Source organism: Temnothorax nylanderi, unplaced genomic scaffold, assembly GCF_030848795.1.
Source record: "Temnothorax nylanderi isolate EJ_2023f unplaced genomic scaffold, tnyl_v1.0 TNYL_tig0258_pilon, whole genome shotgun sequence".
NCBI lineage: Eukaryota > Metazoa > Arthropoda > Insecta > Hymenoptera > Formicidae > Temnothorax > Temnothorax nylanderi.
Window position 1 is genome coordinate 158,719 of NW_027249320.1, and position 27,933 is coordinate 186,651.

Consider the following 27,933-nt stretch of genomic DNA (forward strand, 5'->3'; position numbering starts at 1 on the left):
CCTAGAATTTCAGGCAGAACTTTGCGATTTGCGATGTGATCTTTCTCTAAAGGCACGATTAGAAAAAGGGGTCGAATTCTTCAAAATTTTAGATGCATCGTGTTATCCACGTCTTAGAATTTTCGGTCTTAAAATTTTCTCCATGTTTGGGTCCACATATTTATGCGAATGCTCTTTCTCCAAAATGAAATTCATAAAAACAGAAAAACGTTCCTCTTTGAGCGATGCATCATTGTCGTCGCTGATGCGAGCTAGTTCTTCTAAAATCTGTGTGGATATACCATCCCTAGTAGAATCGTGCAAACGACCCAGAAGATCAAAATAAAATTTCTTACAAATTGGTTGTTTTAATGTCTTCTGATTATTTTTCACTTTATATAATATCTTTTATATAATATATAAAGTTTTGCTTTCCTGCCAAGCCACATATTTCATTATCCTCATTATCTTTTAGTGGAATAGGCCTACTGGGGAAACCACTTAAAAAAAAACGCATCAACAATAGTATCTCACGGGTGATGTGGAAAGCTATCGCCAAATTGTAATTATTACATATTACTGTCACAAAAATGTATATTACTTTAACATATCTAATATATTATAACTATATTGTGTATATAAATTTTAGAGATGATTTGGCGGAAGGTACGATCCCAACGTATTTCTACATAGGGACGCTCCTGAGACACAGCGTCACGCGCGTGATCGGCAGCTCGGCCGGCGAGCCGCGAGCGGTAGTGGGGGGATAGGAGGCGTCGCCTCGAGAATCGGCCCGAAAAGAGCATCTAATTCCGAGCACTGATATAGAGACAAAATTCATATATAATTGCATTATATATAATCATATATATTTATATATAATTATATATGGAGGGGTGAAAACCACAGTGGTGTAAGTCAAATTTTTAGAAATATTTTCTCGTATGCATAGATGCAATCTGTACAATATATAAATTGCATCTATGCACACAAGAAAATATTTTTAAAAATTTGACTTATACCACTGTGGTTTTTACTCCTCCATATAATCTTTCTTTCCCGGATAAGTTCTCTTTGGTTAAGCCACGTTGTCGTATCGCTTCCGGAGTACAATCTTTTTCTCTTTACGAATTCAAGTATCAATAAATCTACTTATAGTCACAATACATTCCAATTATTTACAATCTTATCACAGTTTAAATTATAAGAAATGTTTGCAAAATAATACGATTAATATATTTATTTATAAGAACTATAATATATATTATATACGTTTTTTTAACGAATTATTACAAGTAATTTCACTGTTTACGAAAATATTTAATAAAAATTAATGTCAATTAAAAAATTTAAATACCTATCTTATGCAAAATTAGAGAAAAAAGAAAACTTAAAATAACACAAGCAAGAAAAGTGCCGTTTTCGGTCGAAGCGGATTTTGGTGCTTAATAATATTTCACCATATCAATTATTATTAAATACATTTTTTAATTTTTTAAACTGCGTGCCGATATGGACTTTGTCGGACTTAAAACGCAATTGTGTAAACTGAAACTAGAAATAATATCTCATATTAATTTGATTGTCAAATAAAATAATATACTAGAAGAACATTTATAACAGTTATACAAACTTATGGATAGATCCGAGTATGTTCATATATGATTATCTTTAACCTTATATACTGTAAATATACTTTTACATGATCAGACATGATAATATACAAGCATATAAAACCATATATATATGGCTGTTAAGGATCGAACATATTCTCTCTGTAATCGGGTCGCGAGGCTGACTGCTACGTGCCTGCTGTCAGTCTCGTGGCACGGATTCGATCCGCACGGGGTTGTCGATCACGCCGTCCCGCGTGGTCGATCACGCGTCGATGCCGCCCCACGTACAGGTGCGCGCAGGCCGGCATTGTCGAGAGTCGGAGCACGGCGCAACTCCTGACACGCGCAGTGTCTTTGTTCGCGAAAATTGTGCCCACAGCGCAACTCCGTCAATCGTCGGATCAATCAGAGAGCGCCGCGTTCCGGATCTCGCCTTCGTTTCCGTCCCTCGAGTACCCTCCCGGCGACAGAGAACGATCAGACTCGTTTTGCACGTATCAGAAGCAAGTTCTCTCGGCTTAACGCAAAGATTCTCAATCGATTCGTGCGCGGCATCGCCGCCCAATCATCCAAGTGCGTGAGTGTCGAGAGAGACGGTATTCTCCACGAGTGATTAATCCAAGGAGCTCGCACGGAATCTCTGTCATCGTGTCGCGTACGCGACCAGAGTCTGCTTCGCGAACAAGATTTCCTCTACCGCAAGATTTCCGTCGTCAGGGCATCAAGTCGATGCTCGGCAAGATCTCCGTCTCGCGCGCGTTTGCGGCAGACTCCTGACGCCTCAAGAGCGATTCGAGCCACGACAGTGTCCGTGAAATTTAAGAGCTCTCTGTGCAACTAGTCGTTCTCTCATCCGCGGCCCTCCCCTCGTTTCGCACTCTTTCTGAGTGGTTCCGGCATTAATCGTGCTCCTCTAAATCTAAATCCGGTCGAGCACGAAACAATGGCTATATAAGGTTATACTTAAAGAGGTTTTATGGAATATATAATCATATATTTTCATATACAGCCATATAATATTGTTCAAGATTATATTTCCATTTCTTATATGACCATATATAATTATATATCTACTAATATGAACAAATAAGAGGTATTTTTTCCCGGGTATATAATCATATATGGTCATATATGGCCATATAATATTTGTTATGTCCCGTGGATTCCACGATTTCTCTTTTTCGCGGAAATTTCTTAAAAATCTAGAACAGTCTTTAAGATTAAAATAAGTAACCGAGCACTAACGGTTATCCATCGGTAAGTAAGCTATGATCTCGACGTTTCAAATTTTCCTATCGCTACTTCCTATTTTTTTCTTCATGTTTGCTTACGTGACTAAACGAGATCGAGAAATCAAGAGGAAACTTCCAGATGACGAAATCTAAACAAACAAGACATATACGACTACGTTTTTATCAACTTTGTCTGATCTATGACTATAAACCTGGCGACACGACGCGCCAAGGAGGCCAATTCAAGAAAAGCTTAACAAAAAATATTATTATATTGAACAAACTGTCTCGACAGATAAAAACGGAGTCTGGGACGTGCGTTTCTGTAAATTCTGTAACCGTTATAAGCACGTAACGGAAATAAAAATATAGGACTATGCGTTGTCTGTTAACACAAAAACAGGGTCGCGAGATAAACCAAGGACCCAAAGCCCTAATAAAAGAGAAACCGGGGATAATAAAAAAAATAGATGAGTCACTGGAAGAACCGATAGTTTGAGCCCCCAAAATAAGACGGTGGGGGCTTTACAACAAAACTCGCCAATGGACAGCCGAAAAAATAGATAACTATACCCAGCTCGTCAATAGATGGGCGAAAACTCAAACTTACATCCCAGGTGGAAACATCCCATTAACTAAAATCCTCTAAACGGAAACCAGACACATCCCACAACAAAATTCACCCCTTCCATCCCTTGAACTTTCCTATATAAATCGCGACATCACGAGGCTCGCTCTCTTCAGATAGTTCAGCTCTTCAGACAGTTCACCTCTTCGCCCCGGTTTATCTCTTAGATCAAATTCTCTTCCCTCCGGTTCATTTCTTCAGTTCAATTCATCTCCTTTCTCTTCCGTTTTATGAACATTGTCGCATTCAAATCCGATCCTAAGTTTCAAGTTAATAGGCGACTTAGGTCGCCCCGCGGGATTTACAGAAGGAACATCCGGAGGCGTCCTGCGGAGGAGTTGGCCGACGGGCAAGTCACGCTCGGGCCCATTGCCGATACCGCTTGGAGCGTCTCGCAGGGCGAGCGCCGATTGCGCCAGCCCGATTGCGCCAAAGGAGGGCCCAGAAATGGAGCACCCGAGCAGGGGGACGCCCCGACGAGGTCCACGCCAAAAGTGTGAAACGACCCTACCGCCTTCACGGGGTATTTTATATACCGATCGACGTGGCCACGGCCCGTTCAGCCGGGCAGTCGATTTCGGTCAAGTCGCGACCTGAACAGCCGGACTTACAGCAGCTTTTAAAGATACCGCCGGCAGGCGGAGCAGACGCGAGGGGCGCCGACAGGAACGGAAGGCGCTCGGATCGGACCCAGCGCTCGCGTAGGGCCGATCGGCAAAGAGGGCTTGCAAGCACGGCGCGCAGGCGCGCGGGCGCGCGGGCCCAGCGTGGTCCCGCCAGGCAAGAGGAGCGACACTATCGTGCGAGCTTTCGTCCTGAGACGTCATCCTGAGGAACACTGGCTGCCGAGGATCCGAGGATCTTTTGTAAGGCCACTGCTCGAGCACCGTTGTAAGCAAGTAAGATCTTTCTCGAGGCCGAGGCCCTTCCGGGAGTCGCGCAGTGCCGCGTCAAGCATGAGTACCGTTAATTAATTACCGAAAGAAATACTGATGGAGGGCCCGGCCGAGAGTCAAACGTGATCGCCCATCTCGGAGACTCGCACGCGGCCGACAGTCACCGCGTAATCGTTCTTTTTGTGTATAATTTAGAGCCACGTTTTGTGTTTACCGTCCCTTGATGCGGGATCGGATAATCGTAGAATCGTTTCTTGTGTATTACCGTCCCACGAAGCGGAATCAAATCGCCGTGTAGTAAAGTAATTATTGTGGAACTCGGTTGTGTTCGGACGTAGGATTGTCGTGAAATGGCGAAATGCGTTTCGCGTAATCGTGTCTTTATTGGCGAGATGTCGTTTGCGTAATGTGCGAGGCATCTTTCGCGTTCGGTATTGAGAACTTCGCAAGGTATCGTCGCGTGATTGCGAGATATCATTCGCGTAGTTATTACGGGACTATTGACGGGATATCGTCGCGGTATTCGGGAGATATTCTTCGCCTAGTCATGTTGGTATTTATGAGCGAGGTATCGTCGTGTAATGGCGAGATATCATTCGCGTTATTAATTGTAGTATCAGACATTATTCGTTGCGGTGTTATTTGTTGCGGAATGCGTTACGAGATTGTGATTATTACGGGAGTCGTTACGGTATTATTGATATCCGAGAAACGACTTGTCATACACCTTATCTTTATGAAATATATTATCTTTATTGTTCGTATTATTTTGTGTGTGCCAATTGCGCTGCGCTCGCTCTCCTCCTCTCCGGGATCTAACAGCGATCCGAATTACTGAAGGATTCACGCCTGAGATAGTTATATTGTTCTCTTCTTGACGGAGTTTCAAGATCTCGTCGCTCTGCGGCTCGGTGGTGGTTTCCATCGGCATGGTGATTTCGTGTTGAGACTAAACGTGCACAGAATTTAGTTATAATAAAAATAAAGGCAACGGCACGGGTCGAGACCGAAAGCGATAGTATTAAGTAGGGTAAATATGAGGATTCTAGGCCGGGAGCTCCGAGGGAGAAGGGGGCAGGGAGGGTCCGCGGCGCGGGGTACTCCATGCCCGATGGCAAGGGGCCCGCGGGGAGAGGGGGGATCCGCGTAGAGGGGTCCGCGGGGAGAGTGGGGGGTATCGCATACGATCCGCGTAGAAGGGGTCCGCGGAGGAAGGGGAATCCGTGTAGAGGGGCCCGCGGGAAGAGGGGAGTACGATCCGCGTAGAGGGGTCCGCGGAGAAGGGGAAAACCGCGTTGACGGTCCGCGTTTTCGGGCGCCGCGGGGAGAGGGGAACCGCGTTCGCGTTTTCGGGCACCGCGGGGGAGGGGGGTCCGCGTGCAACGGCCGCGTCGGTCCGCGGTGAAGGGGGGTCCGCGTGACGTCACACGGCGTGTTCGCGGCCTCTCTCTCGCTCCCGTTCCCCTCGCGTTCTCTCTCGCTCCCGTCCCCCGTTTGCGTTATCTTTTCCTTGCGCGCGTCTTCTCGTTCGCGTTCTCTCTCTTATTGTGGTATTTTATTTTTCGGATAATTTTTATTAATTTTAATTTATTTAAATAAACCTGAGGACAATATCGCAGCATAGTTCTAATGACATGGAATAGGAGGAACGGTGAACGAAGAGAAAAAATAATTTAAATTTTTTACCATATTATATACAGGGGAAGTGTGTATAAAACGGCCCCCTTAAGGAATAAATTGATTTTACTTCTAAAGGAAACCATATTTGGATTCAAAATACCGTCAGAAGTTTTCATTGACATCTTTGTTAATTGAAAAAGTTGAATATAAGCATCCCCTAAATTTTCAAAATTAGTAGCAAACAAAAAACTGCAGACATGCATTTTGGCCGTTTTACCCACACCCTATGGGTAAAACGGCCCCGGTATATAATTTTATTTCTATTTTATGTCTTTGTGATATACTTATTTTATATATTGTGATCTAAACTACAAAAAGGTAGGCTTAGGGTAGACCGGGGCACACATTTGACCGGGGACACGTTGTCACACATTTTTTTCAATATTTTTTGTATTTTTTACATTAAATATTTGAGAGTACTGTGATATGCCAAAATTTCGAGTGAACCTTCAGCTTCAATTGGACAGTATCGAATTTTGTGTGATTGTTACTCTACAGTTGTTACATAACAATAAATAACGATAGGTCGCTTGTGACAACGTGCCCCGTGACCGGGGCACGTTGTCACATCAAATGTAATTGCATACAAAATGTTATCCAAACTGTATTCAACGTAAATATCAATATATTATAGTGCGCTGCAATGTAAAAAAGTAAAATCCTTCACAGAAACATTTATTTTATTTCAAAAAAGTACAAAAAGCACGAAGTTTTCGTCTTAATTTAAATACAAGAATTCCACTCGAATGCGCAACTTATTGATCGTTAACAGCAAGACGAATTACTTCTAGATCGACTACTGCGGCTCTCGCAGTTTTCCGTTTGTAGGAACGCACCATATCCCAATTGCGCCTATGACATTAAAATTCGTGACAACGTGCCCCGAGGGCATTTTTTTACTCCAAACAGCCTCATGGCCGACACGTTTGAGATATTCATAAGGTTAGGTATTGCACGCGGTAGGTAAAAGTACATACTTGAAGATAATATAAAGGTCTATTCTGAAAAAACATAAGCTTCATGTCCAGTACGTTGAATATTAGACAATAAAATTTTACTTACGGTCGCAAAAAACTTTCAAGTTGATTTTACGTTAACACGGCTGGAGCAATCTCAACACTGTAAACACACCAAAGATGGGCATACACTAACACGTTTTGGGAATGACGGGTGCTGCCCTCTGGTTATTAGTTTTTTAAATAAAGCCGATGTGACAACGTGCCCCGTGTGACAACGTGCCCCGGTCTACCCTACTTTAAAATAAATTTAGACGTAATTGATAGGTAAATATTTACTTTTTACTTGCAAAAATCACAGATAACATTTTCTGTTTCTGTGTTGGCGCACTCCTCATGCAACCATTTTCTACAGAAGATGCACTGAACCCATTTCTCTCCACTTACTGAATTTATGAAATTTTCTCCACAAAAAAGACATTCGACGTCGTTCTCTTTATTTTTACTACAGCTTGACCGTTTTACCCACAATTGCAACTGTATCAACAAAGTCTAAACAAAATGTTTACTTAACCTTAAATAAAAAATTTTTGAAAATATTCGGCTTACAGGATCACTACAGATATTTAAAAAAATATAAGCGACTAGGAACATCGCATGGGAAAGAGAAGAACACTTAATAAAGCTTGGACTTACCTTAGATCAGACGTAACGGAAGTAGGAAAATTGCGCAAAATTGCGTTTTGCGTCCGTACGAAGTTTGTTATTGATGCCAAAATGCACGAGGCACGTCTGTGACATGTGAGCAACCTAACCTACTGAGTCGCCAGACGGCAGCACTGCGTATTTCTGAGAAACTAGGGGGAGGCCGTTTTACTCGGCGGGGCCGTTTTATACACATTTCCCCCATTTATTTGTCATGTAGCGCATTATACACAATACTATCTAAAGCGTAGGCTAATAATTCGCAATCAATAATCGAATTTTGATCATAAACCTCACGCAAGATATTTGCCGCATTACATTTATCGATGCGTGTAAAACTGCAAATTTTGCAAATAGCGCCGATGTATGGCTGCTGCAGGTATACGGATTAAATCAGCATAAGTCAATGACACAAAAAATGATATCTTCTTCATGTATGGCTGCTCCAGGTATACGGATTAAATCAGCATAAGTCAATGACACCAAAAATGATATCTTTTTCAAGGACACATCGCGACTCGTCTCGCGATGATTTTATCAAACACGTGTAAAACTGCAATTGTTGCATTTTTTCCGGCTAGCGTCAATGTACAACTGCTGCGATTATGCATGGCAACGGAGTCCACTTTTTTAGCATATTTTAGCATAAGTTAATGGCGTGATATCGTTTTCAAGAACATGTCGCAACGTGTCTCGCGATGGTTTCATCGCACACGTGCAAAACTGCAAATTTTGCAATTTTGCATAAGTTAATGGTGCGTGCAAAACTGCAATTGTTGCATTTTTTCCGGCTAGCATCAATGTACAACTGCTGCGATTATGCATGGCAACGGAGTCCACTTTTTTAGCATAGTTTAGCATAAGTTAATGGCGCGATATCGTTTTTAAGAACATGTCGCGACGTGTCTCGCGATGACTTCATCGAACGTGTGCAAAACTGCAAAATCCATCATGAGGGATGAGATAATGGTGAAATTAGATATGAAATCAAATGATGCATCATTAGTAGAATATAAAATAAATAATCTGGGGAATACGCTCAGTAGTTGAGAATTGGAAGTCATGAGTACAACAAATTGTGTTAGAAAGAGGGCCGTGTAATAACATGGAGCAAAGTGAGCAAGAGTTGTTGGAGCAATCCACCCTATTAAATTCGAGGGAAGAATTTACCGCGTGGGAGCAACGATGCAACGAGTTTATCGAATCGTTGGAAGAACAAAGCCGAATTAAACGACCACGATTATCGATCGGTCTCAAACAGTCGTTGGTCGCTTGCATCGCACGACTCGAAGGTCTGAAAGACTCGGTACGTCAACGTTTCGTGCATGTGGGTGCCGGATACGGTGCGAGTGAGGCAGGACTCAGATGGCGCGAGATAGATACGGCTTTTGAAAGTCGTATACTAACTGGTGTGGTAATAAATTCCAAACACATCGAACCTCGTCAATTTCTCAAAGATGCGAGAGACATTGTACGCGATCGTGTGCGGAATGTCATGCAACGACATGACAATGTAAAGATAAACACTATGTTTAATGGTGAATTTGTTGCGGGTGACAAACGCGCGAATAAAAATATCGCTACGAGAAACTGTGAACTCTTTCGTACGTCCGATTTGCAAGAATGGTACGTGTTGCGCGTTATCGAGCCCATCTTAACATCGCTGGAGGAATTCCAGGAACGTGATAGTGGGTGGGCGTTGTCACACATACTTAATTTGACTGTTAACGTAAACAAATATAATCCATTGCACGCGGGGTGTTTTGTAGAAATACCGCGAAAAATTAAAATGAAGAAAGCGGTGATCAACGTGCAATTAATGGACAATGCATGTTTCGCATGGTCAGTGGTGGCTGCTCTGCATCCAGCTGAAGAACACACACATCGGGAATCGTCGTACCCTCATTACACGTCGGTGCTAAATCTCCAAGACATTGAGTTTCTAATGACGTTGAATCAAATTAAAAAGTTTGAAAATCTCAACGATATATCAATCAACGTGTACAGCATCGAGAAACACAAGGAACTTGCAATCCTGCCAATACGGCTCACCGACCGAAAGATGGACAGACATGTAAATCTACTGTACATGCATGACGACAACATGGGACATTTCGCGTGGATCAAGAACCTATCCCGCCTCGTGAGCTCGCAAGTGAACAAGAATAGGAACAAAAAATACTTTTGTGATCGGTGAGTATACATCCTAATAAAAATAAAAATAACTCTTACGTGAAAGATATATAAAAAATTTTATTATTTACAGATGTTTGCACTATTCTACACGAGCGAGAAATTAGAAGCCCACACCGTCGACTGTTGGGAGATGAACTACTGCGCGATCAAGTTACCGAGTGATAACGACAAGTGGTTGACCTTTAAGAATTATAACAGGAAGGAACGAGTTCCGTTTATCGTATACGCTGACCTGGAATGTACCCTGGAGAAGATGGAAGCGGATCCGAAAACGTCCACGTACACGTATCAATATCTTCGCGTATTTAGTATAGGATACTACGCGCGTTGCTCGTACGACAACTCATTATCAATGTATCAGTTTCGTCGCGATAAGGATTGCGTCGCGTGGTTCGCCGAGGAGCTAAGACATTTAGCACATGACGTAAAGACTATCTTGTACGCTAATGTACCCATGGCAGATTTCACGCGAGACGAGTGGGAAAAGTTTAACAGCGCAACGCATTGTCACGTGTGCGAAAAACCGTTCGAACCAGACGACGTGCGAGTACGCGATCATTGTCATCTGACCGGTCGATACAGAGGTCCCGCGCATTCAAATTGCAACTTAAATTACAAAGATTCGCATTGCATTCCCATAGTTTTCCACAATTTATCGGGCTACGACGCGCATTTTATTATCACGGAAATAGCTACAGCGTACGAAAGACATGTAGAACTGCTTCCAATCACAAAAGAAAAATACATTTCGTTTACGAAAATCGTTAAAAGCACCGAAGATAAAGATAAGAAAACTTGCATCAAATTGCGATTTATCGATTCATACAAGTTTCTCACCGCTAGTCTCGACAAATTGGCATCTTTTCTCAGCAAGGATAAACTGCGAACATTGCAACGCGAATTTTGTAAATTATCTGCAGAAAATTTTGATTTGCTGACACGAAAAGGTATATTTCCGTACGAGTACATTGACTGCGTCGAAAAGTTGGAGGACTCGTGTCTACCACCGCGCGACTCGTTTTACAGTTCATTGACAGGTGACACCGTATCCGAGAGCGATTACGCGCACGCCGTCAACGTCTGGTAGCGGTTCTCCATTCGAACGCTCGATGACTACAGCGATTTATATCTCAAAACCGATGTCTTGCTGTTGGCTGATATCTTTAAAAATTTTCGCGATAGCTGCGTCGCGAGTTATGGACTCGATCCCGCGTATTATTACACTCTACCGGGTTTTACGTGGGACGCTATGTTGAAGCATACACTGAGAAAAAAGCTGTTGCTTCAATTTAAGTGCTATCACGGGGTGCCAAAAACATAAGTAGTTTATACAATTGTATTATTATTAGACTCAATATTTGAATTATTATTAAACCAATAATTAAATTATTGGTTTAATAATCCAGATATTGGGTCTAATAATAATACAATTGAATAAACTACTTATGTTTTTGGCACCCCGTGATAGCACTTAAATTGAAGCAACAGCTTTTTTTCTCAGTGTACGCGTGTCAATTTCGAACTGCTTACCGACATTGACATGGTCATGTTTATCGAACGTGGTATACGCGGCGGTTTGAGTCAGTGTTCAAACAGATACGCGCGAGCCAATAACAAGCATCCAGTCGTACGATCCATCAAAACCGTCGTCGTACCTGATGTATTTCGATGTGAACAACTTGTACGGCTGGGCAATGTGTCAACCATTGCCTTACGCAGATTTTCATTGGATCAAAGACGTAACCGATTTTAATGTTATGGATGTCGCGTTGGATTCTTCAATAGGCTACATTCTCGAAGTCGACTTGGAGTATCCACAATATCTTCACGACGCGCACACTGACCTACCGTTCTGTCCAACGCGAGATAAACCACCCGGTAAGCGACAGGACAAGCTCCTCGCAACATTATACGGTAATTATGCATATTAATACCGCACTCGCCAATGGCCTTGACCTTGACATATGTTGTCAAGGTCACCCTCCTGAGTGACCTTCAGAAGGTTTTAGCCGGCGGTCGTTATTCGTTAAAAAGTTATTAACAAAAAAAGTTTGGAAAATATAGCAGCTATTTTGAGTATTGAAAGGCATAAATGACTAATATATATGTCGAAATAGTTTACGCATACACTTTCCACGCGAAACGAGGTGCCACATGGGTTCGTGGCGTGCTTTACAAGCTCGTTTATATGTATATATACATAATGAAACATTATATATTCTCTATTAATTTCCTGAATACACATATTTTATGTCATCTAGTAATACATAAAATGGGTCTCCTCCAATTCTTTTCACATAGATGATCGACTAACTTATTTTGTTTAATACCACCTCTACTTAAACGAGCTCGTAAAGCACGCCACGAATCCATGTGACCGCAGGGGGGCGATATACAATAAAAAGAATTGGAGGAGACCCATTTTATGTATTACTAGATGACATAAAATATATGTATTCAGGACATTAATAGAGAATATATAATGTTTCACTATGTATATATATAAACGAGTTCGTAAAGCACGCCACGAACCCGTGACAACTCGTCTCGCGTGAAAAGTGTAAACACAGAACATAAACACAGTCTTTTCAAGAAATACAATCTTCCGCCATATTTAGTTTTGGTGTAGACGCTGAAAGGCAATCATGTTTCTACGTGATTTTCTACATTTAAAATACGACTACGCACCCTTGATTAGGTTTTTGTGCGAAAAAGGAGTTATTCGCGATCGCATTACGTGTCCAAAATGTAATAATATTATAAAACTCGATTTTGATGATGAATCGTTAAATTTCAAATGTCGAAACACGTATTATGTCGAACACTGCAAGAAGAAAAAGCGACGAGTTGTTTGTACGTTTGGGAAAAGTGCTTTAGCTGGCACTTGGTTTTCCCACGGACGTCTTTCCCACGGAGCAATACCTCGATTTGGCATTGTGGAAGAACATTACATTCACTACTTGGCGGAATTTGTTTTAAAAAAAAATACACTTTCAACGAAAGAATTGATGCTTTCTTTCGTATTATGCGTAGAATGTATCCGCTGTAAAATTAATACACACAATAAACACTAATTAATTACGAGCACTGTCTAATTCATTATGTATATGTTACAGTTAAAACCCGAAATCCGTCAAAACCCGAATTTACTGGTAAATTCTAGTTTTAACTAAGCCAGCTCGGCAATTCGCGTTCTAACTGAAATAATTTAGTCAAAACTAGAATTGACCGAGTGCTTTAGTATATTCGCGTTCTAACTGAAAAAATTTAGTTAAAACTAGAATTAACCGACTGCTTTAGTAAATTCGCGGTCTAACGTGTTTCTCTTACAGTCAAAACGCGAAATCCCTCAATCGACAATGCTATACATATATGTGTTACGCCCAAACACCGAAATCGCTCAGTGAGCGAAAAAAACATCCACAACGCGTTGTGGACGGTGCTGATCATCCAAAGACCGAAATGAAATATTTTTTCGGTGTGTGGTCGTTTTTATTATCCACAACGCGATGTGTGCATTTGAGAAACGTCTACAACGCGTTCTGCATAACTTGCATGTACTTTAAGTTATAAAGCGAGGTCCACGCTGCTACCGGCGGAGGTGAGTGCGGGAGGGGAGGCCTAAGGCCCCCCCTTGCACCCCCCGTGTGTGTGTGTGTGTGTGTGTGTGTGTGTGTGTGTGTGTGTGTGTGTGTGTGTGTGTGTGTGTGTGTGTGTGTGTGTGAGTGACGCGCTTTAAAAGTATTTAAGTGTTTAAATGGTTAGTGATGCGCTTTAAACACTTAAATACTTTCAAAGCGCGTCACACACACACACACACACGCGGGGGGTGCAAGGGGGGGCCTTAGGCCTCCCCTCCCGCACTCACCTCCGCCGGTAGCAGCGTGGACCTCGCTTTATAACTTAAAGTACATGCAAGTTATGCAGAACGCGTCGTAGACGTTTCTCAAATGCACACATCGCGTTGTGGATAATAAAAACGACCACACACTGAAAAAATATTTCATTTCGGTCTTTGGATGATCAGCACCGTCCACAACGCGTTGTGGATGTTTTTTTCGCTCACTGAGCGATTTCGGTGTTTGGGCGTAACACATATATGTATAGCATTGCCGATTGAGGGATTTCGCGTTTTGACTGTAAGAGAAACACGTTAGACCGCGAATTTACTAAAGCAGTCGGTTAATTCTAGTTTTAACTAAATTTTTTCAGTTAGAACGCGAATATACTAAAGCACTCGGTCAATTCTAGTTTTGACTAAATTATTTCAGTTAGAACGCGAATTGTCGAGCTGGCTTAGTTAAAACTAGAATTTACCAGTAAATTCGGGTTTTGACGGATTTCGGGTTTTAACTGTAACATATATATAAACGAGCTTGTAAAGCACGCCACGAACCCATGTGGCACCTCGTTTCGCGTGGAAAGTGTATGCGTGAACTATTTCGACATATATATTAGTCATTTATGCCTTCCAATACTCAAAATAGCTGCTATATTTTCTAAACCTTTTTTTGTTTATAACTTTTTAACGAATAACGACCGCCGGCTAAAACCTTCTGAAGGTCACTCAGAAGGGTGACCTTGACAACATATGTCAAGGTCAAGGTCATTGGCGAGTGCGGTATTAATATGCATAATTACCCAAAGATTCACCGTGTATTAAAATTCGCGCAATCTCCATGGCTTCGCGATTATATAGAACTTAACACGAAATTTAGAACATTGGCCAAGAATGATTTCGAAAAAACTTCATACAAATTGATGAACAACGCTGTGTTTGGAAAAACCATGGAGAACGTGCGCAATCACGTTGACGTGCGACTCGTGACTCATTGGGAGGGTAGATACGGACGATACGGTGCGGAGGCAATAATCGCGAAACCAAATTTTCACAATCGAAGCGTCTTTTCGGAGCATCTAGTAGCAATAGAAATGCGAAAACTCGAGGTGAAGTTCAACAAACCAATCTACGTGGGTATGTGCATCCTCGATATATCCAAGACATGTTTGTATGAATTTCATCACGAGTACATGTTACCGTTGTGTCACGACAAGTGTAAAGTTACGTATACCGATACGGACAGTCTTATTTATCACATCGAGTGCGACGACGTATACGATACCATGAAGCGCGACATTAATAGCTTTGACACTAACGATTACGCGGTCGATAATGCGTACGGTATCCCACTATTCCCACTCGCCAATAAAAAAGTTCCGGGCTTGATGAAAGACGAAAATAACGGTGCAATAATGACCGAATTCGTCGGGCTTAGAGGAAAGATGTACGCCTTGCGAGTCGACGGTAAGAAAGATACGAAAAAGGTCGAAGGTGTTAAGAGTAACGTCGTAGCCAGGTCGATAACGTTCGACGATTACACGCGGTGTCTGCGAGACGAAATTGAAATGACGCGACAGCAGGCTTGCTTAAGGTCCAAACTACACGAGGTGTACACCGTGTCCGAAACAAAAATCGCTGTAAGTCCGTACGACGATAAGCGATACATTATACCCGATTCCACCGAGACGCTGCCATGGGGGCATTATAAAATACCATTGTAAATATATATATATATATATATATATATATATATATCTCAAGAGACACGGTAGTGTCTCGCGCCAAGTACACGCGGAGCAAGACCGATCGTGACTCTTTTACGCGACGCGACGGGTTGCGAGTGCTCGAGATGTTGAGATCTCGATAACGAGTGAACGGATCAAGTTCTAAGTAGGGTTGATCGATAGCTTGGGGTCGATTTGAGGGGGGTATCTCTTATAATATTTTCCGCTACGTGCCCTACGAGCGGAGATATCGCGACGCAAAGTCCAAATGTGAAAATTTTATATTAAGATACTTCTTCTTCTCCTACGTCTCTCGACGCTCTCAATATATAACATATATATCAGAGAAATGTAACTTTCACTTTTTCGACACTGGCGGATGGCGGTGCTAGTATCGCCAGTTTCGATATGTATCGATATGTACACATATGCATACGTGTGTGTACTGCGCGCAGTGCAGACAGTGCGTTCAGTTCAGTGCGCTGTCACAGTCAGTTAACCTATAAATAACACGGTATAGTGTCTCGCGTCAAGTACGCGCGGAGCGATACCGACCGTGGCTCTCTACGCGACGCGACGATTAATATTTTTTCTGATTCAAGGTAATTGTTTTATTTACATGTAATTATCCTATTATTATACGACGCAAAGCGAGACCGCACCGTGACTCTTTTACGCGACTAAGTGCATGTGACAGGAATTATAATAGTTTACGTTTACGTGAGTATTACTTCTGTAGTAACTTATACGAACGATATCATCGTATTGTAGTTACTATAAAATCTCCCGTTTATGCGGAGGAATTATCGTATCGTTCGTAAGTTACTACAGAATTAAGTAACGCTCGCGTAAACGTAGTATAGGTTAGATTACCGATTTCTTACAAATTTTACATAAAACGCGAGATTCACTTATGGGAGCTTTCCAGCAAGCGACACAAGTCGACACAGGTATCGTTTTGTCTTTGTTACTCATTGCCAAAAAAGAAAGATAGAACGTTGTGTCACTTGCTGGAAAGCTCCCTATGTATGCAAGTTTAACGCCTATTGAGTTAATATGAAATAATTTTCCTAAATGTAAAAATAACACGATGTTATATATGCGGTTTGGCGTAAATATATATGTATATATATGTGTGATTTGTGCCCAGTGCACAGTGGGGCCGATTCCCGAAAAGCTGGCTAAAAGTCGAAAAATTAAGATATTTACTTGAAACTTGGTATATAGGGGTTTTTGGGGTCGCTGATAACGAATTTCAAGTCAAAATAAAAAAAAATGGCGGATACGAAATACTAAAAAGCATATCTATAAACCGTTATTTTTATTTAATTTATGTGAAACGTGGAATTTATAGGTTTTCGGGGTCGCAAATAACGAATCTGGAAACAAAATGAATGGCAGATGTAAAATGACAAATACAAAATTTCTAAAATCCATAATTTTTATTTATTTTATGAAAAAACTTGTGACAAATATATTAAGAAGTACAATACAAAGCCGAATGTAAAAAATTAATTTGTGTTTACAAAAATATTAATCTAATATTTCCATACAAATAGTTACATACAAGTACCTAATATTTACATAAAATTTACATACAAATTAGTTTTCATCATCAGTTGAATTATCTGTATCTAAACCTGAAGAATTTGATGATATCGAAAAAGAAGAGATAGAATCAGCACTGGACGCATAAAGTAATGGTGAAGTAAGCAATTCAACTGTTTCCGGATATAAGGATTTTAATTTCTTTTGTGGCAAACGAACGCGCGCGCGCGCGCGCGCACACACACACACACACACACACACACACACACGCACACACACACACACACACGCACACACTTTTTTTAACATTCTATTATTTTTCCCGTTGAATCTATTGCCGCTGTCAGATTTAAAAAATTTATTTTGCAGTAATTTGTTTAAACAATTATTGTTTAAACAATTATTGTATTCCAATTTACATAGTTAAAGGTCATGTTCTATTTTCAATTATTAGTTTTACTATGTTGTTAGTGGTTTAAGCATAGGCGTTAATAAGTTTATGCGAATTTGGAAGGTTTTAAATACAAATGTACATTAAAAACAAAGTAGCCGCTAGTAGCAGCTAATTTTTACAAATTTTGTTACATAATAATATAAACTTTAATTTAAAATTTGTTTCACTGCGGGAATCCGTGGGACTTTTAACTTTTCTCTATTTTTCTGAAACGATTGCACACAAATTTTCATTATTTTACACTTCAAACATTGCGTTATTGTTAATTTATATTTATTTGTTATAATTTTTGACAAATACGATAATAAACTACATTTTTCCATTTAAAACATCCATTTTGTAGAATTAAAAAAGATCAACTTTACGATTTCCTACGAATTTTTTAATATGACGCTTGAACATGAGCTCGGACGCTCGAGCTGTTACTCGTGCGAAGGTCCTTTTTGTACTGGCTTATACCTGTCATGTATACTTAATTAGCCCTTATAAAGGCCGTTACATATTCTTTGAACATTACTCTATACATCTATGTACTTCAAATCCCATAAATTAAAACTTCATTTTTCGACTTTTGGCCAGCTTTTCGGGAATCGGCCCCACTGTGCAGTGCTCTGAATGTTATGTGATTTTTGCACAGTGTTTTATGCTTTGATAGAAGGAACGTGAAAAAGAGCAGGAAAAGGAAAGAACGCTAGCGGCGAAGCAGACAGAAAAGAACAAACAGAAAAGACAGATTCAAGCTTTGTCTTTTAATCTGGACGAAGACGAAGATTAAGCTGAGATGTCTTCTGACGAAGACAATGCCGAAAAATCCCCGCAGTCAGAAAATGTGCAATCTGATGGCTCCGCGATTAAGAAGATTAAGAAAAATCCAGATGTAAATACAAGTTTCTTGCCAAATAGGGAAAGGGAGGAGGAGGAAAATAAACTTAAGGAAGAATTGAGGCAAGAATGGGGTAGAAAGCAGAACGCATTTAAGGAAGAAGAAATTGAGATTACATTCATATTAGGATGGATCTGGCCATCGTCGGAGTGTTATAATGAAGAAAGGTGAATGTCTTAGTGATTTAGAGAATTTTTAAGTTATTAAAATACTCCAGTGTCACTTTTGGAGTAACATTGGCGTGATATATAATGTTCTACTGCATAAATTAAATTTTCACATACAGGTAATTCTATCTATCAGCTTCTTCAGAGATGTTTAGAAGTTCTGAGGCGTGAATTCAGCGAGCTTAAAACAGTAATGGCAGATCAGTTAATGTATGTCAAGGAGGATCTTTCTTATATTACCGCACCATTATACGTTTTACGATTTTATTGTAACTAAGGTAAAGATACTAAATGATAAAACTTATGAAGCAATATCACAATGTTGGCATGTTATTTTAATGTATGTAATATTGCGATTAGGCACGAGGAAAAAGCGAACCTCTGTTCACATTTGACGTTCACGATGATATTCGTGTTATGCACGATGCTTCTGTCGAAACCGAAGAATCACATTTCTCATTAGATCATGGTACGAGAGGAACAAACACATTTTTCCAGCGAGTAGATGGGAACCTTTTGATCCAACGAAAAGTTACGACAAGTATACAGTGTCGGATAAAAATAGGAAGAAAGATAAAATCTGATAAACTTAGATTCAACGAATTGTCCCATTTCGTTTAAAGAATTCAGAAAAATGTAAGTACTGTCTTTTTAATATATATATTTTAGATGGAATTAGACGATGATTTTGCGCTACAATTTTCTTTAAAAGATAAATTAACCACCGATCTCGTTGCTGCCAGTCCCGTTGTCGCCATTTCCGTCGCTGCTGGTCCCGTCGCTGCCGGACCTGTCGCCGACCGTCCCATCGTCTCCGACCGTCCCATTGTCGCCAATCGTCTCGACGTCGCCGATCGTCCCGTTGTCGCCGATCTTGGCACCGTCAATCCCGTCGTTGCGGACAACAGAGTTTTATACAGCACGATAGAAGTCTTCCAAACGCAAGGTATGCAACAATTGACCCTCGTAATCAATTAACACAATTTTTACCCGGATCTGTCTTCAACTTGATGGTATTGTGCGTCTCGCAGAATTACCCAAACGCATTTCCGAGAGGGACGCTAATGACATAGTGTTTGCATCGCAGTTCACTTTGCAACTGTGCGAGATTGCGATTGGATCGTCAACCGTAGTCGCGACGAAGAACGAGGTGGTAGTCAAAACGGCCTGGCCGACTAACGACAAAAGTTTGACAAGTGTTTCTTTAACGAGGCACGGTGAGCTAATTTATCGACTTCTTGTTTTTAGTTTAACTCTCGATTGAGCTAAATAATCTATCAGGATTGGTCAAAATATGTTCCTTGATATCCGACGTTCATATCGCTAAGGAAATTGTAATTACTCAACAGGGAAAGCGCTCGGTGTCTGACGTAAGCGTGGAATTGGACAATATCCTGAAATATTTTAACGAGCACAAGATATTCACCGTGGGCAACAGGATAAGCGTGCCATATTACGGAAAGAAGTTGGTATATAAAATTGTTCAGATCAAAGGAGAGGAAAGCAAGAAGATAAATCTAACAACTCCTCCGACAAAAGTGGTCTTTTACAAAGCGCTGTACACGACAAAATGGACAATCCTGGATACTGCGGATAAAAATAAATTACATATTCACTTTGTATGTGTGTGTTCATATGTGTATGGTCAGAGGTACGAATATATAATACTGACGGGTTATTACTGCTTAAAAATACGGCTTAAAAATAATTATGTTACTGTCTTCTGTCTCGTCTACCCCAATGGTAGTTAGCTGACGACAATCTGTATAAGAAACTCATGAATCTTTCTTCTTAAAATAAAGCGTTATGAGAATTATATGAGGATATGAACGAATTTATTTACTTTTACTGCGAGAAAAGGCGTCGAAAGACCTTTTAGATTTCAATTTTTAATACTGACGGGTTATTACTGCTTAAAAATAATTATGTTACTGTCTTCTGCCTCGTCTACCACAATGGTAGTTAGCTGACGACAATCTGTATAAGAAACTCATGAATCTTTCTTCTTAAAATAAAGCGTTATGAGAATTATATGAGGATATGAACGAATTTATTTACTTTTACTGCGAGAAAAGGCGTCGAAAGACCTTTTAGATTTCAATTTTCTCACGATCTTCTACTTTTTAGGGAAAGAAAAAACGCAGGAGGAACGAGTCCAATACAGACTTGTAGATTTTATCAGCTAATTGATTGATTGAAACTTAACAATTAGGACGTTTGTAAAATGGACTTTTACTTGAATTTTATTCGATAAGGACAGACTTGCAAGGATTGAACAGAATATTGTTTGCATCCACTATCACTCTACTTTGATCACCTTACGTGCATGCATAATCTCGAGAAGCAAGTCTTATTATCCCCTTCAAATCCAACGCGTTTATTCGTTTGCTGAAGATTAATATGACGTATATGTATACATGAAGAGAGCACAAGAAGAGAACCAATCCGCATTGCGGAAAAGCGACAACAATATTTCGATAGATTCGAGTATGGATGACATGCCCTTTTTAGAAGAGGATGCGTAACACTACAAAATGCATGATATCAGTACAAAATTACCTTTTTCAAAAAAGGTAAAAAAAAGGGCGCCAAGTACACGCGTGGTTGTTACCTCGAAAAAAAACCAAGTGGTAGTGTCATTAATTTTAAATTCAAAAATAAATAAAATCTATTCTAATCTAGGTGGTAGTAGCTTTAATTTTTCTTAACAAAATTATTAAATTACAAAATTGTTACTTTATTCAATCCAAGTGATATCTACCTCGAAAAAACCTAAATAACAAGTGGTATCTATTTAAAAAAAAATATGTGAAATCTTTTAATACTGTGCCAATTACAAAGAGAGAATATATACCTCGAAAAAAGAACCAAGTGGTAGTATCATTAATTTTAAATTCAAAAATAAATAAATCTATTCTAACCTAGGTGGTAGCAGCTTTAATTTTTCTTAACAAAATTATTAAATTACAAAATTGTTACTTTATTCAATCCAAGTGATATCTACCTCGAAAAAACCTAAATAACAAGTAATATCTATTTAAAAAAAAATATGTGAAATCTTTTAATAGGTACTGCGCCAATTACAAAGAGAGAATATATATATATTTATATACACATATATACCTTAACAAAATTATTATTATATCACAAAATTGCGTTACCAAACTCAATCCAAGTGATACGTACTAACCTAAGTGGTAGTAGCCTTATTTCTCCTTAACAAAATTATATCACAAAATTGCGTTACCTAACTCAACCTAAGTGATGTTATTTCAAAAAAATATATGAAATCTTTAAATTACGCCAACTACAAAGAGAATATGTATATTGCTTTGAAAAATAATTGTAGTGCAACTACTCTTAAAAAATAAAACAAAATTGTGTTACCTAACTCAACCCAAGTGGTATGTATCTTCCCTTATGAAAAAGTAGTACTGGTTTTAATACTGGAAAAAGTATTGGTGAAAGTACTGGAGACATAAGTACTCAAAGTACTACTAAATTCGACCATACTGACTTCGTCAGTACTCCTTCCCAGTACTCATCCAATACTCATTCAGTACTCCCTTCAGTACTTCCTCTAGTGTACTCCCTCCACTTACTTTCTCCCCAGTACTCCCCCCAGTACTCCCTCCAGTACTCCCACCAGTACTCCCTCCAGTACTCTTTTAGTACTTATCGAATACTCGTGGGATACTAACGTGTGGTACAAGCGCAGTAGGGGAGAGTGGGCACCCTTGAACCACGTTTTTTCAAATCACATTAAAAATTGTTTTTAATAACTTCATTATAATATAAATGTGACTATTCGATGTTTAATATAATAAACTTTGTTTGTAAATGATTTAAGAAGTAAATTTTCAGAAATATTTTGCAAAAATAATGATATTTCTAAAAGCTGCGTTTGTCACAATGGACCCCACGCGTGGGGTCGATTGAGCCATAGCGTAGGGTACACTGTGACATGTAATGTGAAAGGTAGGGTACCCTGTGACACGTAGTCTATTAACTCTTCTCTCTACAAAAAGGAAAAACCAAGACTGTGCTAGAGAACCAATTTATCAATAATCGTGTCATATTTGTTTCATCAGATGACCTAAGAAATTGAAAACTGAAAACAAAGTCCTATAACCTCACTTTTTGTCGTAACCTAGCAGAGATCAACGAATATTGCCTCACAGCGACTCAATTACATGTGATCTGTAACTAAAGGGTGAAAAAAAAACAGAAAATAAAAGTGTGGATATGATTATCGATGGAAATTATTTCATTTTATAGGAAAATTTAGGCACTAACATTTACTATTCCGCGATCGAAACACACTACGGAAACTCGCGCTGTCACGTAGGTAGGTTAGGTAGTTCTGTAAGCGTGGCACAGAGGACCCCATCAACCTGCGTCACATTGGACCCCACTGAACATTGATATTATTTATCGTAAATATTTCAGATACAGAACAATTAAACGTTTTTGTGTGCACGTTGGTATTGAACCTAGATCCCGACTTGTGAATTTTTCGTCTTATGAATTTTTTTTTTACTGTAGAATTCCTAGAAATCCATATTATACATATCAAAAAGTTATGACAAGTAAAAATTTACTTTGCAAGGCTCCAATTACATATCTGCCTTTAACTAAAGTATATAGTATATGCTTATTTCGGCATAATTTTTTGATAGAAGTTATATATTTTGAAAACGAAAGTTTTCATACCCACCGTCACTATTTTGCAGAACGTTTGGTTGGCGCTCGCTTGCATATAGTCAATATCAGCATCCTTAGTGTTAGTTGTATATACTAGTTAATAAGTTGCATGTATTATTAGCGTACATTGGTCGAAACGTTACCGTCGGTAACACCAAAATCGTAATTCGTGACTCGCGCGAGACGTTGGCGGATCGCGATAAATAGGCAACACTCGCGCGATTCACCCGACTCGTGCTGCCCGCCCGCGGGTGGCCCGCCCAATTGCTGGAGAAGTTGGTACTCGCTCGCGCCGCAATTTGCAGGTGCGTGAGACGATGGAGTACCGGAGCACACACATTCGCTGTTCGAACGCGAACTCGTCAACTCACATTTTGGAGCACGCGGAGTCGACTCCCTTCGAGCCCGTGCTTTGCTTGCCTGTTCTGTCCGCTGCACCGCTCGCCTGTCTATCTCGGGCCTTGCCTACCTTCCTGCACTGCTTGCTTGCCTATCGTGCCTTGCCTGCTTGCTTGCCGGCTCGCCTTCTCGCTTACAACGGAGGGCTTACCCGAGGGAAGGACGAAGGAGAGAGGAATAGAGAGAGAGACGAGAGAACACCATCCGAGAGGGCAACGGGCAACGAACGGTGAGTCGCTTGGCTTTGCATTTTTCGCTCGCGCTTTCGCTTTCGTTTTGCATGTCGTTACATCTCGTGAGGGAACGGTCCCTCTGGTCCTTCGAGTTATCGCTACACGCTTTAGACCATTCGCGAATCCGGGGCGACTAATACCCCCCCCGAGCAACGTTAATACAGAAAACTCGCACTGTCACATTGGCCCCCTTGGCTCAAGGGAGCCCACTCTCCCCTACTTGCGCAGTACTATCCAAGTAGAACAAAAAGTCAAGATGATATCAAAATAACGTCATATTGATAGTTTAGTGTGTTAATTTAGTATTTTATTAATTTAATATTTCCAAGATACGTTACGAAAAAGTAGTACTAGCAATCAGTACTCAGTACTGAGTGATCAGTACTCGTAGTATTGACAGTATTAGTATGTTAATACTCGTGAATATTGCAGAATGGTCAGTACTGTGCCTATTAGTTCTTACAGTACTGGCAGTACTATCATGATAGTACTCCGAATATTAATCTGATAAAGTACTGACCACTTCAATACTTTGAAGTACTAATGAGTATTATTGCTTGTAGTACTGCCAGTACTGTAAGCACTGACAGACACAGTACTGACCATTCTGCAGTATTCATGAGTATTAACATACTAATACTCTCAATACTACGAGTACTGATCACTCAGTACTGAGTACTGATTGCTAGTACTACTTTTTTGTAAGGGTTTGTATTCCTGAGGGTCTTTCTATCGACCCAAGTGGTAGTAGTTTTAATTCTTCTTGATAAAATTATAATATTACAAAGAATCATTTTAATCACAAAGAATTAAAGAGGTAACATTATAAAATAAAAATATTTAATTAAAATAAAATAAATAAATTTTTCTTGTAAAAAACTTGGCGCTGCTTTTTTAAGGTCTATCCAGACAAATTTGCATCGCGTATAAACATAAGCGTAAGAAATTGATTGGTTCATATATATGTGCAAAAGGAAATAGACCAATTCATCTCTTTATGCATATGTTTATGCACCTATGCAAGTTTGTCTGGATTGACCTTAAAAAAGCAGCGCCAAGTTTTTTACAAGAAAAATTTATTTATTTTATTTTAATTAAATATTTTTATTTTATAATGTTACCTTTTTAATTCTTTGTGATTAAAATGATTCTTTGTAATATTATAATTTTATCAAGAAGAATTAAAACTACTACCACTTGGGTTGATAGAAAGACCCTCAGGAATACAAAGATACATACCACTTGGGTTGAGTTAGGTAACACAATTTTGTTTTATTTTTTAAGAGTAGTTGCACTACAATTATTTTTCAAAGCAATATATATATTCTCTTTGTAGTTGGCGTAATTTAAAGATTTCATATATTTTTTTGAAATAACATTACTTAGGTTGAGTTAGGTAACGCAATTTTGTGATATAATTTTGTTAAGGAGAAATAAGGCTACTACCACTTAGGTTGGTACGTATCACTTGGATTGAGTTTGGTAACGCAATTTTGTGATATAATAATAATTTTGTTAAGGTATATATGTGTATATATATATATATATATTCTCTCTTTGTAATTGGCGCAGTATTAAAAGATTTCACATATTTTTTTTTTAAATATATATTACTTGTTATTTAAGTTTTTTCGAGGTAGATATCACTTGGATTGAATAAAGTAACAATTTTGTAATTTAATAATTTTGTTAAGAAAAATTAAAGCTGCTACCACCTAGGTTAGAATAAATTTTATTTATTTTTGAATTTAAAATTAATGATACTGCCACTTGGTTCTTTTTTCGAGGTATATATTCTCTCTTTGTAATTGGCAGAGTATTAAAAAATTTCACATATTTTTTTAAAATAGATACCACTTGTTATTTAGGTTTTTTCGAGGTAGATATCACTTGGATTGAATAAAGTAACAATTTTGTAATTTAATAATTTTGTTAAGAAAAATTAAAGCTACTACCACCTAGATTAGAATAGATTATATTTATTTTTGAATTTAAAATTAATGATACTACCACTTGGTTTTTTTTTTCGAGGTAACAACCACGCGTGTACTTGGCGCCCTTTTTTTACCTTTTTTGAAAAAGGTAATTTTGTACTGTATATATATATACAGGGTGGCCCATTTTAAAAGAGGCAGGCAAATATCTTGAAAAATATGAAAAATACGGAAAAACGTTTCAGACAAAAGTTGTTTGGTTCGAAGGGGGACATAAGATGGTGCCATTGATGTGACCTTGGATAGTCATTTGAAGGTCACATGAAGGTCACTTTCAATTTCTATATATATCTATATCTATATCTATATCTATATATATATTGTAAATGCATTTGGATATTTTGAAAATAAATGACTCATTTGTATGTATAATATGTTTTTATATTGTAATAAATTTTTACAATATATTATCCTTGTATATCCATGAATTGTATGGATTATCAAATTCTAACCACTTTACATAAACCTCATCCCCCCTCTTGCGCAAAACTTTTTCAACGAGATACACGTCGGGATTAAGGTAAACGTCCCAATAGCCAACCATGTCCCAGTTCCCAACCACTAAGGGGAATATTCCACCTAATTAAGAGATTTTTCGATAAAAATAAATAAATAACCACTTAATTGAGTTCTACGATTTATAATCTATGTATAGGACAACGGTTAAAATAATCCTTGCGCTCTTTGTAGTAATTTTTTCGAGTTTCTTGAGAGTGCACGCGCTGCACCGGGAAACGAAGCGCATCTGTAAGCCAGTTTGTTAAGAATTGACGAAGTTCAATTGTAACTATGTCGCCTTCATTTTTTATATATATTGAACAAGTTATAGCTTTTTATATTAAGGAAGATGTAGAGAATGCAAATCTAGGGTCGAAATTTAGTTAGAATTGCCGATAAATTGTTAATTTGCATGGTCGGATACTCGGGCGTTTCAACCGTATGGTGTATCAATAGCGAACCAAGTGGCTGGATACTGGTACAACCAGGCGATCGGGTGATGTCCCAATTGCTGGACGCAACGAACTCAGCGGCCATAACCTTGATGGAAATTAACACGAACGATCAGCATTGACGTGCGGCATTGTTTACTAGTGTGCTTAAAGTGTGTTTAAAATTACGCTAAACTGAGGCGATTATTCGCAGTAAGTATGATATCTAACATTTTACAAATTTGGCTTCGTCGAACGAGTTCGTTATTGCTATTATGTAGTCAGCAGATTGTTTACATTGGAAAAGTCTTGAACGTAACCTCTCAAATTGCGAAATAAAAAAAGTTATCTCTGCTTTTATCTGCGACTGGTTGGTAATAGGGACATCGAGTGGCCGGATATCGGGACATAACCAAAAACTGATGGCCGGGTACTGGGACATTTCCTTTTCTCGCATTTTCCGAAAAAATCAAATCAACTATTACTGATGGAACTAATTATTGGATGGTTTCCAGAAACTAGATAATCCAAGCTTTCGTTTCGTCGTATCCGCTTATAAATAAGATTTGTTAATATATATAAAAATTCAATTTCAATTTTCCAGGCGTCTTAAATGGTCCGCTATTGGGACGTTTACCTTAGCAACGCGATGCAACACGTATTCGTAGAATCCATCGGCGACGGGTTTTCCGCAGGAATCTTCCAATAGATACGTCACGGGATTAGTTTTCTGCACTTTGACGATTCTAAACACCTCCGTGGTCCAATCTGGCGTGTATCCTTTCTCGAAGATTGTCTTGAATTTACTCACGCGTACCGAGTCGCTCACTTTAAATCGCGCGGGAGCAGCGATCTTTACGTGACTGTACACCGTTGTTAGGAGCTTGTCGGCGATCGCGGGAGTAACACTGATGGGTCGCATGCCGATAGTTCGATGCTTTCGCGCGTTGTAATCCGATACGAGACCCGGCAGAGGGTCGATCCATTTGTAATTTCCATTGCGCTTAAACATTTTCGACATGTCGTTCTTAAGCGTGCTATTAAATCGTTCGACGACCGATGCCTTCATTACGGAATAGGTCGAATAGTGATTGATATTATGTTTTTTAAAGAGTTTCTGCACGTTTGCGTTATAAAATTCTTTCCCTTTGTCAGTCTGCAGATTTTTC

The 27,933-nt window shown here is 39.3% G+C and overlaps 3 protein-coding genes across 9 annotated transcripts in view; 2 read left to right on the forward strand and 1 right to left on the reverse strand.

Annotated features, from left to right (window-relative positions):
• Positions 1-27,933, reverse strand: part of LOC139780034 (uncharacterized) — a 200,439-nt gene that overhangs the window by 134,378 nt on the left and 38,128 nt on the right. The gene's annotated exons all lie outside the window — the stretch shown is intronic.
• On the forward strand, positions 8,244-9,889 carry LOC139780035 (uncharacterized). The gene has a single exon (XM_071718563.1). It carries the CDS (start codon positions 8,798-8,800, stop codon positions 9,887-9,889), a length of 1,092 nt encoding a protein of 363 aa, XP_071574664.1. The 5' UTR covers positions 8,244-8,797.
• Positions 15,498-20,536, forward strand: LOC139780029 (uncharacterized). 4 transcript variants are annotated; one of them, XM_071718559.1, is made up of 5 exons: positions 15,498-18,505; positions 18,625-18,783; positions 18,866-19,451; positions 19,537-19,722; positions 19,855-20,536. In XM_071718559.1, exons 3-5 carry the CDS (start codon positions 19,175-19,177, stop codon positions 19,872-19,874), a joined length of 483 nt encoding a protein of 160 aa, XP_071574660.1. In that variant the 5' UTR covers positions 15,498-18,505; positions 18,625-18,783; positions 18,866-19,174; the 3' UTR covers positions 19,875-20,536. The 4 variants fall into 4 exon arrangements, 2 of the variants coding, with proteins under 2 accessions (XP_071574660.1, XP_071574659.1); XR_011720082.1 differs by having other exon boundaries at positions 15,514-18,505; positions 18,625-19,141; positions 19,218-19,451; XR_011720083.1 differs by having other exon boundaries at positions 15,514-18,505; positions 18,625-19,141; positions 19,249-19,451.